This window comes from Passer montanus, unplaced genomic scaffold, assembly GCF_014805655.1.
Source record: "Passer montanus isolate IOZ18808 unplaced genomic scaffold, ASM1480565v1 scaffold47, whole genome shotgun sequence".
Taxonomy (NCBI): Eukaryota; Metazoa; Chordata; class Aves; order Passeriformes; family Passeridae; genus Passer; species Passer montanus.
Window position 1 is genome coordinate 1,304,392 of NW_024369596.1, and position 13,524 is coordinate 1,317,915.

The 13,524-nt window shown below is 47.5% G+C and overlaps 1 protein-coding gene across 15 annotated transcripts in view; it reads right to left on the reverse strand.

Moving 5' to 3' along the window:
- The window catches only part of NCAM1 (neural cell adhesion molecule 1), an 83,308-nt gene that overhangs the window by 43,129 nt on the left and 26,655 nt on the right, over nt 1-13,524 (reverse strand). For all 15 annotated transcript variants that reach the window (XM_039721921.1, XM_039721920.1, XM_039721918.1 and 12 more), the window contains exons 2-4: nt 1,697-1,771; nt 716-934; nt 5-148 (exon numbers count right to left, since the gene is read on the reverse strand). In XM_039721921.1, coding sequence (XP_039577855.1) covers nt 5-148; nt 716-934; nt 1,697-1,771 — 438 coding nt within the window. The remainder of the gene's footprint in view (nt 1-4; nt 149-715; nt 935-1,696; nt 1,772-13,524) is intronic.

Consider the following 13,524-nt stretch of genomic DNA (forward strand, 5'->3'; position numbering starts at 1 on the left):
TTACCATCCTTCTTTAGGATGACATCCCTGCCTTTGTGCTTCCAGATGATGGTGGGGGGCAGAGAGCTGACCACGTCACACACGATCACAGCATCGTCCCCCTCCTTGAACTCCTGAGGGGTGGGAGCGTTCTTGAACATCAGCTTTTCTGGAAAATGGGACAGGAAAAGGTCACTGCAGCTTTCCTAGGAAGGTGGAACAGCTTCCTGCCTAACCCTGCCTCACCCATGAGCAAGGAAAGGGCCAGGGGGGCAAGAAAGGAGTAAGGGGGCAAGGAAAGAGCCAGGGAGAAAGGAAAGAGACAGGGGAGCAAGGAAAGAAAGAAGCAAGAGGGTAAGGAAAGGGCCAGGGGGGCAAGAAAGAAACAAAGGGGCAAGGAAAGAGCCAGGGGGGAAAGGAAAGAAAGAGCCAAGGAAAGAGCCAGGGGGGCAAGAAAGGAGCAAGGGGGGGCAAGGAAAGAACCAAGGGGAAAGAAAAGGGCCAAGGAGGGCAAGACAAGAGCCAGGGGGGCAAGGAAAGAAAAGAGCCAAGGAAAGAAATATCCAGGGGGGCAAGAAAAGGGCTGGAGGGGCAAGGAAAGAAAGAGCCAAGGAAAGAAAGAGCCAAGGAAAGAAAGAACCAAGGAAAGAAAGAGCCAGTGGGGCAAGAAAAGGGCTGGGGGGGACAAAGAAAGAACTAAGAGGGGAAAGGAAAGAGGCAGGGGGAGCTGCCTTACGGAAAATCTTGACGTTGACGGTGGCCTCGGAGTCGCCCTCCTCGGGGCTGCTGACCACACACTTGTAGATGCCGGCGTCGTCGATGTTGGCGTTGTAGATGGTGAGCGTGGAGGAGAAGTCATCGTTGCGCACCACCGAGATGCGCTGCTGGTTGGGGCTGAGCCGCTCCCCGTTTGGGGAGAACCACGAGATGTCCTTGAACTTGGCCTCCCCGGCCACTGCGGGGACAGAGCGGGGTGAGACAGCCCGGCCCTGCATGGCCCCAAAGCCCAGGGGCTGCTCCAAAACCCAGGAGAGCCCCAAACCCCAGGGGCTGTCCCAAAACTCAGGGGCTGCTTCAAACCCCAGGGGCTGCCCCAAAACCCCAGCGGCTGCTCCAAACCCCACAACACAGTGAGACAGCCCAGCTCTGCATGTCCCAAACCCCAGTGGCTGCCCCAAAAACCCAAGGGGATGCCCCAAACCCCACTGCCAGTGAGACAGCCTGGCCCTGCATGGCCCCAAACCCCAGGGGCTGCCCCAAAACCCAGAGCACAGTGAGACAGCCCGGCCCTGCATGGCCCCAAACCCTAAGGTCTGCTCCAAAACCCCATTGCTGAGGCTCTGACTAACCCCACAGCACTGTGAGACAGCCTAGCTCTGCATGTCCCAAACCCCAGGCTCTGCCCCAAACCCCAGGATCTGCCCCCAAACCCCAGAGCACAATGAGACAGCCCAGCTCTGCTTCATCCCCAAACCCCAGGGTCTCACTGACCCCAGAGCACGGTGAGACAGCCCAGCTCTGCTTCACCCCCAAACCCCAGGGTCTCACTGACCCCAGAGCACGGTGAGACAGCCCAGCTCTGCACGCCCCAAACCCCAGGCTCTGCCCCAAACCCCCCGTGAGGCTCTGACCACCCCACAGCAGCAATACCACCCCAGCAGGGTCTGTCTCATTTCTAAATGGTCAATGAGCCCAGGGGCCTTCGGCCAGCACGCACCTTGACATAAGAAGAACTTGGACTCTCCAACGCTGATCTCCCCCTGGCTGGGAACGATGTCCACTTGGAGAGAGGCTGGAAGGGAATGAGCACAGTCAGACACGGGCTGGGGGTACGGCAAAACACCTGTGCCAGCCTCACCATCCCCACGGATCCTTTATTCAACTCACAGTCCTGGATGACACCTGTTTTCTGATCTGAACTGCTGCTTTTAAACACCAGAGGAAGGTTTTAAACATGAGAAGAAGGTTTTTTAACAAGAGAGAAGGGCTTTAAACAAAAGAACAAGATTTTCAACACCAGAACAAGGTTTTCAACACCAGAGAAAGGTTTTAAACAGCAAAGGACAGCACCCCTGCCCTGTCCATTCCCATTTACCAGCAGCCCCTCCCAGTGCACACCCACGCAGGCCCAGTGCCCTTTTCCCCCAGCATCATCCCTGCCTCCTTCTTCATTGCATAAATTATGACCCATTAGGCAGAAAATGTAATTGGATTCTGGCTCTCCTCCAGCTATAGCTTAATTCCACAGCAGATCTGTGGCCTAACAAGCCCGGGTCAAGTTGAATTTGAGGACGCCAAAATAGGTTTTCTTTGGAAAACACCCTCTGTGCTTTCATGAAAATCTGAAAATCTCTCTCCCAGAGCAGCTAATTTTACCTCCAGACCACAGAGGCGTTATTGCAGCTGCCAAGCACACCTGGGGTTATGAGAAACAAGCAGAAGAAATGAAAACCTGGCTGCGCGTGCCAATGGCAACATTCCTTAAATGTGGGGAAACACACGGGCTGGGGGTCAGGCACTGAGCCTGGGGCTCCCAGAGCTGAGAGAACACAGGAATATCAGGAATGATGAATCTCACTCCATGTTCTCAGGTTAATTTATATTATATTATATTATATTATATTATATTATATTATATTATATTATATTATATTATATCATATTATGCTATACTAAAACTATACTGCGGAATAGAGAAAGGGTACAGACAGAAGGCTGAAAAGAGAACAATGAAAACTCCTGACTCCTTCCAGAGTCCTGCCACAGCCTGACCATGATTGGCCAATAAGTCAAAACAATTCCCATGAAACCAACGAAACAACCACTTGTGGATAAACAATGTCCAAGCACACTCCGAAGCAGCACAACACAGGAGAAGCAAAGGAGAAAACATTGTTTTCCTTTTCTCTGAGGCTTCTCAGCTTCCCAGGAGCATTTCAGAAATCCTGGGCAAAGGGATTTTTCAGAGCCTATGAGTGTGACAATCCCAGCTCCCCTGTCCCCGTTTCACACCACAGAGCTCAGCCCTGGGGGATTTGCTGTCACTGTCACCTGGACAAACAGGTCCCCAGGACAATGGGCTGTGCCTGCAACCTCACAAACCACCCCCAGTCCTCAGCTCGGGCTGTGATCACACTGACAAAGCCAGCACTGCTGGTTTTAATCGCTGTTTAATCGTTATTTTTGCTTTGCAGTTCAGGGAAATGGGGACTATTTTTTCCACTCTTCATTTAATAGACACTGCGAGCCCATTTGTATTCTGCTTCCAACTTCAAGCAATAAAGGCCTTTTTAGCATCACATAATAACTGCATTAAAAGGCCTCTTCATAATCACACAATAACACTTTTTATAGCTCTGCCCTCCCCCATATCTTTTATCTGGTTATAAAGTTCCCCAGCCCCCAAAAAATGCTGAATAATTCCCCATTGATTAAAAAAAAAAAAAAAAAGACAACAAATTTGCTAATGCAACTTCCTGTTCATCTGTAGTTCAATATAATTAGTTTTGCATCTCAACAAAAGAAATTAGCTCAAATTAAGCCGTGGTTCTGGTAATAGGCAGGGAGGCTGTGTCCCTGCTGGGCTCAGGCTGAGCTTAAGGCAGGAGGCTGTACCTGGGCACTAAATAAAGCAAATAAAGTGAATTATGGGGGACTGGGCCTGCGGCTGCCCAAATTCCAAAGGTGACACGCCAGGAACAGGAATAGGAGCGGTCACACTGCTCTGGCTCCACAAAAGGAATGTCCTGGAACAAGAAATACACCCAATTAGTTAGTGGGGTTCTATTCTCTCAGATGAATGGAGGTCAGCCCCTCACGTCCCTCCCTTCCCACAAAACCACTGCTCCTTTCCAGCCCTCAGCACTGACCCCGAGAGGTCCCAGTTTGGGCTTGGAGGTCAGCAAGGACTGAAATCCTCTGGCCTCACCCCACTCCAGCACTGGGGTCACTGCAGACTCACATCCCCAGGGATGTGCCCACACTGCAGCTCCCATCGAGGGCTAAACTCGGTTCCAAGGGCTAAACTCAGTTCTAAGGGCTGATCTCAGTTCCAAGGGCTCTTCCTCTGAGCCCAAGAGGGAATTTGGATGGGGTTTGCCTTGGAGGGGGTCTCCATCCAGAAGCAGGAATTCTGTCACAGGTAACCCAGGTAACGATGCTTTACTGCAACAAAGCCCAGAGAAAACCCAGAATCAAAAAACCCAGAATAATTAAAAAAAAATAAATCCAGAATTAAAAATAAATTTTAAAAAATCCAGAATAAAAAAATCCAAAAGATCTGGGCACAGAAAACCCAGCAGGGATGAATTCAGCCGTGACCAAACCCCTGCTCCATTCTCACGGGCTGCACCTTTAATTTCGCTCATTTCTAGCAACGATTCACCAATTAAACCTGATTCCAGAAATAAAAACCATCAGGAAAGAAACATCTCCCGGATCTAACTGCCGGGATTTGCAGAGCTCGTGAGGGAAGCAGATTATGGTGAAAGCCCTCGGGGTTTAATGCACAACAAAGGCTTAACGAGACAAAGACAAGGCTCCTGTGCACGGTCACTTTATTAAAAATACGCTGAGTGCTCGGGAGGAGGAGGAGGCAGCAGCTGGGATTGATCCCAGCTGGGATGCAGATCCAATTCCTGCCCCGTCGCCATGGCAACGGCTCCCTAAATCTGCCAGGAGCGGGAGGAGGGGATGGCTGGGTCCTGTGGGAATATGGGATCCTGGAGAGGCGGCAGCTGAGCGCACAACAGCGGGGAAGGTGTGCCCAGAGAGCCCGGAAATAGAATAAAGGTGTGCCCAGAAAACCCCAAAATAAAATACAGGTGTGCCCAGAGAGCCCCGAAATAAAATACAGGTGTGCCCAGAGAACCCCGAAATAAAATACAGGTGTGCCCAGAGAACCCCAAAATAAAATAAAGGTGTGCCCAGAAAACCCCAAAATAAAATAAAGGTGTGCCCAGAAAACCCCAAAATAAAATACAGGTGTGCCCAGAGAGCCCCGAAATAAAATGAAGATGTGCCCAGAAAACCCCAAAATAAAATACAGGTGTGCCCAGAGAACCCCAAAATAAAATAAAGGTGTGCCCAGAGCACCCCAAAATAAAATAAAGGCGTGCCCAGAGAGCCCCGAAATAAAATAACAGTGTGCCCAGAGAGCCCTGAAATAAAATAACAGTGTGCCCAGAGAGCCCCGAAATAAAATAAAGGTGTGCCCAGAACACCCCAAAATAAAATAAAATAAAGGTGTGCCCAGAGAACCCCGAAATAAAATAAAGGTGTACCCAGAACACCCAAAAATAAAATAAAATAAAGGTGTGCTCAGAGCACCTCTGGGGGAGGAATCCCAAAATAAAGGTGTGCCCAAAGGGGAGGGACACCCCAAAATAAAGACACCAAAGCCACCTCCAGGGAAGGGACATCCCTAAATAAAGACACCAAAGCCACCTTCTGGGAAGGAACACCCCAAAATAAAGACACCAAAGCCACCTCCAGGGAAGGGACGTCCCTAAATAAAGGTGTGCTTGGCCACCCAGCTGAAATCAGGGGCCCAGGCAGCTGTGGCAGCACAAAAACACAGACAGGGATCTCAGAGAGGTTTCTCCTCTGTTCCATTTCAGTCAGAATTATTCTGCTCCTGAACAGAGTGACAGGGCCAAGCTGATGCAGGGAATCTGTGCAGGGAGAAGGGAATAATCCCAATTATGTCCACCTTGTGAGCCCATCCTTTCCTTGTACAAGATCTGCTCACAAGCGCTTTTAATTTTTAAATGACCACAAGGCACACCAAAAAATGATCCTATTAACACCTTTTCCTACAGGAATTTATGAACTGCAGTAAAACTTCCCAGACACCCCCGTATTTTTACATGGAACACAATTTTATGCCTCTTTTGATGACATTCTTGATAAAAGCTTTTTATTGCTATGGATCATAAAACTAATAGTCCTATTTACCACAGCAAATATTTTCATTTACCTGAGGCTGGGTAAGCCAGGATGCTTTATGGAGCCATTAAATCAGAGAATGGACAACTTTAATTAAAAACCAAGCAAGTTACAACCTCGTGCTGAAAGAGAAATCTGGGTGGGTGACAGTGAGCTGAGGGAAGAACCCGGAGCAGATGAGGAAAGCAGGAATTGTAAAAGCTCAGGAGTCAAGGATCTGTCGGGATCTCTTGGTCCAGATGACCCCGAGGTGTCAGAAAGTCTCTTTTCCCCAGCCTCAGGACAGAAGAAGAAGTTGGGATTCCTCAGCTCTGCTTTCCAAGGTTGTTTATTTTCTCTTATCTAACACGTTGGAAGAAGTTGGGATTCCTCAGCTCTGCTTTCCAAGGTTGTTTATTTTCTCTTACCTAACACGTTCTCTCTCCAACCCGCTGAGCTCTGTCAGCTTCAGCTGGGGCTGGCAGAGCACAGCCAAGGTGAAGGCAATAAATCAGAGCCCCTCCGACGCACACAACAGGAACAGTTCACACAGCCCCGAATTTAGACATTTACAGCTCAAAAATAGGTGATGCCAAGGGAGAAACAGAAAGAATCTGCACCCAGCCAGGAGGCCAAAGGCTTTAAGCATCAGCTGCGACTGACAGGATAAATAAACACTCCCCAGATTGCCAGGAGCCAAGAAAAGCCTTCATCCTCATCCCTGTGCTCAGGGAAGGCTCCTGGAAACCCAGGAGAATGCAGCCCAGCAAACACACGAAATGCAATCACTGCACCTCATCAGTTATGCAAGGCAGACAAAGAATGCTTCAGCTGAGCTTTTGTGCCCCAAAATTTAAGGGAACTGTCAGGAGCTCAGCTCCGAACCTCCCCTGGCCTCTACAAGCAGCACACTCCTTGAAATAACTTATTCCTACTTGCAAGAATTCACTCCGAGACTTGCAAGAATTCACTCCAAGAAAGCACCAAAAGAAAACCTCCAGTGAACCCCAAACACAAAATGGATTTCACTGGGTTTTCACACCTCTCTCCCCACCGATCTCCAAACACAAAATGGATTTTCACACTTCTTACGCAGTAAAATCCAGGATAGGGGGAAAATTGAAGGAAAGGGAAGCAGACTCCAGACTTCAATTTCCCAAATTCTGCACTTGAATTTCATGAATTCCACACCTGAATTTCATGAATTCTACACTTGAATTTCCCAAATTCTACACCTGAATTTTATGAATTCTACACCTGAATTTCCTGAATTCTGCACTTGAATTTCCCAAATTCTACACCTGAATTTCCCAAATTCTAGAACAACACTCCCAGGGACAGGGTGGGATTGCTGGGGAGTCCTGCAGGGCCACGAGTTGGACTTGGTGATTTTTCTGAGTCCCTTCCAGCTCAGGATGTTCTGGGGTGGCTTTTGCAGAGGGTTACAAGTCCCAAAATCTTGACATGACTTTGAACACTGATGCTAACAACAGGGCTCTCATATAATCAGGTTTGCCACGTTTTCCTGGTACCTGCAATGTCTTAATTGGAATTATGGTGTAAGAACTACTCACTGCAAGGGAGCAGGAAGGGAAGGAGATGCTCAGTGATCTGTGAGGGCACAGACCTTTAAAGCACCTGAGGATTCCTGAATTCCTCCCCTCCCACACTGCCTGCTCTCTCCTGGGTGTGAAAGGACAGCACAAGAACAGCAGCACTGCTCTGGAATACAGAAAACAGCCAGAAAAGGCAGCAGGAGCCAGAGAAATGTGCTCAGAGAGCAGCAGCAGGGTGGAAACGTCCCCAGAATGACAAAGCCAAAGGCAGACACGCAGCAGGGATGGATGTGCTGAAGGACAAAGCCAAGTGTCAGAGCCCAGCCACGACTCCTGCCCCACTGCAAACCCTCCTGCAATCATTAATTAAAGCTCTTTGCTGTAAAACATCCCCAGGGAGCAGTGAGAGGCACAGCGGAACATCCCAGATCCAGTATCCTGCTGCCATCCCCACCCCCAGGAGCCCCTCTCTGGTTTTCCAGCCCAAATCCCAGCCCTGCACTCCCCACCCAGAACAAGGAACACGAGGGGAAATCGACTCTCTGCAAACTGCCCTCATTATTTCAGGCTGAAAAAAGGAATTTGACCAGTGCAAAAATTCAGTTGGGACAACACAACATTGTGTGGACAGGCAGCATGAAACCAGCCATGGCAGAAGGTTCTGGAAGGGATGAAACTTCTTGCCAAAAATTCCCATTAAATGATCAGTTGTGCTCTTTGTTATCTGCATTTCTCTGGTTATTTGCAAGGCCCTTTCCTCACCATCTCCCAAAAACCAGGGTTCAGAATGCCACCTTTCCCCTTGGATATAAAATCCCTGCCCTACCAACACAGATCAGAAAAAAACCCCACACAAATCAAAACCTGCCGAGTTTACCTGACTGAATGGACAGTAAAACGTAAATGCAGTTTTTTTTGGTTTAAAGTAAAAACAACACTGGTGGAAACTGGGGCAAATAAGGCCAGAAAGGACAAAGAGCAGATGTAGGCAGCAGCAGAAAATCCAGACAGGATGAGCAATGTCCCTGACATTCTTCAGTGGCAGTAGAAGTGGAGAACTGAACCTTCCTTATAGAAAATAAAAAGGAAAACATGTCTTCAGCCCTGCTCCCCTCATCCCCTGCCCAGCAAGCACATGAAATAATCCTTTGTAACTGTGCCTGAAAACCGGGATTGCTGCCAGTTTCCTGAATTACACATGGATGGGGTTTGCCCTCCTAAACCATATATTTTAAGGTCAGAAAGCACCACTCTGCTGATCTGCTCCTTCAAAGGATCCAGACAGGAATCAAGGCAAAACCTGCCAGGAATGGCTCAGCTCAGCCCCAAAATTCATTGTGGACAATCTGGATTGGGACAGGTCAGGACAGCCAAGGAACTGCCTTTATTTCAGTGAAATTAAATTTCAGTGAAATTAATCCAAATTTCAATGAAATTAAACCAGATTTCAGAGAAATTAATCCAAATTTCAGAGAAATTAAACCAAATTTCAGAGAAATTAAACCAAATTTCTTTGTGCATACAAGTCAGGCACTCACAGCACAGGATTCCAAGCCTGCCCTCTCTCACTCAAATGAAGTTCTCCTAAAATCCAAGCACAAAGCTTGGATTACACACAGAGCCAGGAACCACACTGCACCCAAGGACAGCAGCATTTTCCACTCTAATTCAGAAAAGGCCTGGACTCAGCCAGACAGCACAAGGTTAATGGCCATGGAAGGGCAAAAAGGACTTTGTGTTCCCATTTCCAGGATGCCTTCTGAGGGAGAAAGAGCTGGCATCAAATTAAAAAAAAAAAAAAAGCAGCATTAACTTTCTGCCGCTGAAGGCAGCAGGTTTGAGATGCTCACTTCCACCAGGATGCCTCAAGACATCGAGGTCCACAAACCTCCAGCTCAACCACCTCCCACCCACGGCTCCACTCAAATAATCCCAGTTACAGCACGGAATTTGTGCCAGAAAAGCAGGAAAAGTGACCAATTTTTTCAGCCCTCCAGTCTGTGGCTTTCACGGGAAATCAAGGCAAAGCACAGCTTCGAATTCCTCCTAAAAATCCCTGTGATATCCTGGTGCCTTAAATAACAGCAGAGCATTTCTGAACTCCTCCAGAGGTGAAACCAGCCCCACCACGAGCTGGGGTGCCCCAGGTACATCCCAATTTCACCTGCCTGGGCTGCACAAACAGGATTTGGGGTGTCTGTGCTGGACCTGGCTGCTCCTGGTGCCTCCAGGAATTCTGAGATTCCGGGCAGATGCAGAAAGGAGTGGCAGGAGGCAGCAGCCACCACTTCTCTGGATTTCCTCTCCCTACATTTTTACCAGCAGCAGATGGAGCCTGCTCCAGCTCCCCACACAATTCCCCAGCCCTGCCACTGCTATTTCTGCCTCTCTGGGACAGATTTCTGCTGCCACTAACAACTGCTTGCTGCTGGAATGAAGGCCACAGCGGGGCTGGGAGGCTCTCTCCCTGTCTGGAGGGTTTATTTTTGTATTCCTGCATCCCACAACGAAATCCCATGAATCCCACAATGAAATCCCATGAACGTGGCCCCTGCCCAGGAGGAAAAAAAAAAAAAAAGCAGCTGCGAGAAGCACGAGCACAATGCAGAGCAGAGAGGTAAAATAATCAAAATAATCAACATTCCTTATCCCAGAGCCACTGGATGGGAAAGGAAAACTTGTCCAGTGCTTCTGTTCTGCTTGGGTCAGTCCAAAATGCAAACCCAGCCCAGGAGCTGGCACAGACAGCAAATCCTCTCTGAATGACGGCCTCAGTTTGGGCACAGTGACCCCAGAAATGCCACAGCAGGTTCCTGGGAGCAGAGCAACATGTGCAATAAAGAGAAAAAAGGAGGAAAACCCAGCCCAGGCAGAACTGAGCTGCACCTTCCTCGCAGGATCTGCCTGCTCCCCCTTTGCTGGGATCACAGATGTAGGACAGGTCCCTGCTGCACTCCCAGGTCCCACTCAGAGTTTCAGCATTTCTTTGCACCACCCCACAAACCCACCCAAACGCCTTCTAATTTCCTGACAGCAAAATGACCCCAGCTCCTCCAAACAAACCAACCCGGCCACTAACTCATCATTGCCCAGGGCTGCATTTGGGTTTGAAGCCTTTTCTTTCTGTACCCACGGGGTGAGAACTCAAAAAAAGCATCCCTGGGAGTGCCAAGGCCAGGCTGGACAGGGCTGGGAGCAGCTGGGACAGGGAAGGTGTCCCTGCCATGGCAGGGGTGGCACTGGGTGGGCTTTGGGGTCCCCTCCAGCCCAAATCCTTCATCACTTCCATGATTGTCACCCCAGATTCACACACTGCCAGCTCCCAGTCCTTCAGACCCTCCAATGGAATGCAGAAATGGAAAGGCAAATCCCTTCCCCAGCCCTTTTTGGGGTTATTTTCCATTTCTCACTCAGCATCGGGGCCTCCAACCTTCCTGCAGATTGGAAGACCCCCAAGAATGAAGGGGCTGCTGCTCAGGGCAGAGCTGCCTTCCCCACAATTATCAGTACAGATTATAACAATAACAATAATAATGATAATGATAATAATAATATTTATAATATATTATATTATATTATATTATATTATATATATAATATAGTAATAGTATATTATATATACTATATATATATAGCACAATAGTAATATTATAACAATAACAATACCACCATCACCACCACCACTAATAATAAATAATAAATAATAAATATAACAACAACAACAATAATGATAATAATGATGATGATAATGTCTTTCTCAATAATTTATTAATAATAATAAATAATGATTGACATAACTATTATAATAATTGACATAATATTATAATAATTGACATAACTAAAATAATAAATAATCAGCAACGTGCCCCCAGTGCCTTTCCCCTCCCCAGGCACAACCAAGGCAATAAAGCAGCCCCAGTGCAGCCTGGATAAAAGCAGGGCTCAGGTAAGGGAAGGATGTGGCCAGGAAAGGAGCAGGGGCTCTCTCTGGGATGTTAATGAACGCAGCATCATTAACACCAAACCGCAGAGCTGAACACACAATCTGAACCCGGCCGAGCACGTCGATGCTCGCACCAAACAAGCGGGTCAAGCCTTGCCCTGCCCCCGTTATTAAAACGGGAATTCTCCTGGGTTGTAGGATGGCATTAAAAGGAATTTACGGGCCCTTTTCTGTTTTACACTGCTACAGTTATTCAAAGTATTTGGCACCCGGCTTGCAGCCACAAAGGGCGTTTTGTTTCTGCTGGGGAGAAGGACAAGACGGACAAGGACAGACAAAAATAAGAGGAAGAAAAGGAGACAGGGGATGGCGGAGCAACGCAAGTGCAGCTGAAAATCTGAGGGGAAAACTTCCTAAAAGGAAAAAAAAATCTTCCTAAAACAAAGGCAAGGGCCACAGAGCACGGAGGAATTTCACTGTGCGGGGTAATTGCAGCATTTTCCTGCATGACCAACAGCAGCAAGCCAGGCAGACCCTGCCAGCAGCCACCACACCACCCAAAAACTGCATTTTCAGCTTTTATTTTGCACCCAGCCCGGCTAAAGGCAGATAAAATATCAGCAGAGCAATGCCACACTCCGGAGCTGCTCCGGCACAAATCAATTCCTTCTCGCCATTCCAGCTCTTTTCCAGGCAGGATTTTTCCCCTGTCCTGAGCTGAATTTCTATTTCCTGCAGTAAAGCAGCTCCCCGGGCTGGGCAGGGCACACAGCTCCACTTAATGAGGTTTTAACGGGATTTGCAGCACACAGCCCTGCTCCTGCAGCACCTGCCAGGGGAGGGCAGATCCCACAATAAAAATAAAAAAAAAACAGGGAAAATCCTACAGATCCCACAGGAGGGGAGGAAAAACTGGAAAAATCCTACAGAAGGGAAGGAAAAAAAAAACCAGGAAAAAATCCTATAGATGCCACAGAAGGAGAGCGGGGGGGGGGGAAAAAATCACACCAGGAAAAATCCTACAGATCTCACAGAAGGAGAGGGAAAAAAAAAATTTTAAAAAAAATCCTACAGACAGGAAAAAAAAAAAAGGAAAATACCTGATATTTTATATATATTATCCCTATTTTATACATGATATTTGGTAAAAACTCCTTGCTGCAAAGATAAAAATCTGCCTGACTTGCAGCAGGATCTGTCCCAAATTCCAGCAAAGAGCCGGGGCCAGAGGAGGGCTGGGCTGATCAAGGTGTGAAGCAGCTCCCAAAACCTCGGGTTTGGTTCAGGGAATGGATCTGGGACCAACAGCCTCAATTTGGGGATGAGAATTTTTATTTCCTAAGAAAGCCGAGCAGCAGGTTGGGACATTTGCTGTAATTATTTCTGGAAAAATCTCTTTATTCACGAATTTCTCCTGGAAAGCTGAGAAGTCTCTCAGAAAAAAAGAAAAAAAAAAAGAAAACAATATTATTTCATTTATTTCTCCCGTGTTTTGCTGCTTTAGAGCGGAGTTAGAGATTCTTTATCCACAGGTGGTTGTTTCATTGGTTTCATGTGAATTATTTTGATTTATTGGCCAATTGAAGCCAAGCTGTGTTGAGGCTCTGGAAAGAGTCACGAGTTTTCATTATTCTCTTTTCAGCCTTCTGCCTGTATCCTTTCTGTATTCTTTAGTATAGTTTAGTATTCTTTAATATAATATCGATTATAAAATAATAAATTAGCCTTTGAGAACATGGAGTCAGATCCATCACTCCTCCCTTCATCTGGGAACCCCACAAATAAAAGATCCAAACCTCCCCACTCCGTGCCCTCCATCAGCACCTGTGAAAATCGCAAAGAAATCTATGCTTTGGTTAATTAAAATAAATAAATCTGTGCCTTTTCTTCGCGGGATGAAAAGCCAGGGGGAAAAAGAACTGCAAGAGGCAAAGGAAAGGCGGCCAGGGAGCTGTGTGACACCTGCCCAGCCCTCCCGGGATGTCTGCATGAGTAAAGTACCCACAAAAAACATTCTCCCCTCAAAAAAAAGGGGGAAAAAAAAAGAAAAAAAAGGAAAAGAAAGAGGAAAAAGAGAGGAAAAAAAAGAGAAAAAAGAGGAAAAAATGAGAAAAAATACAA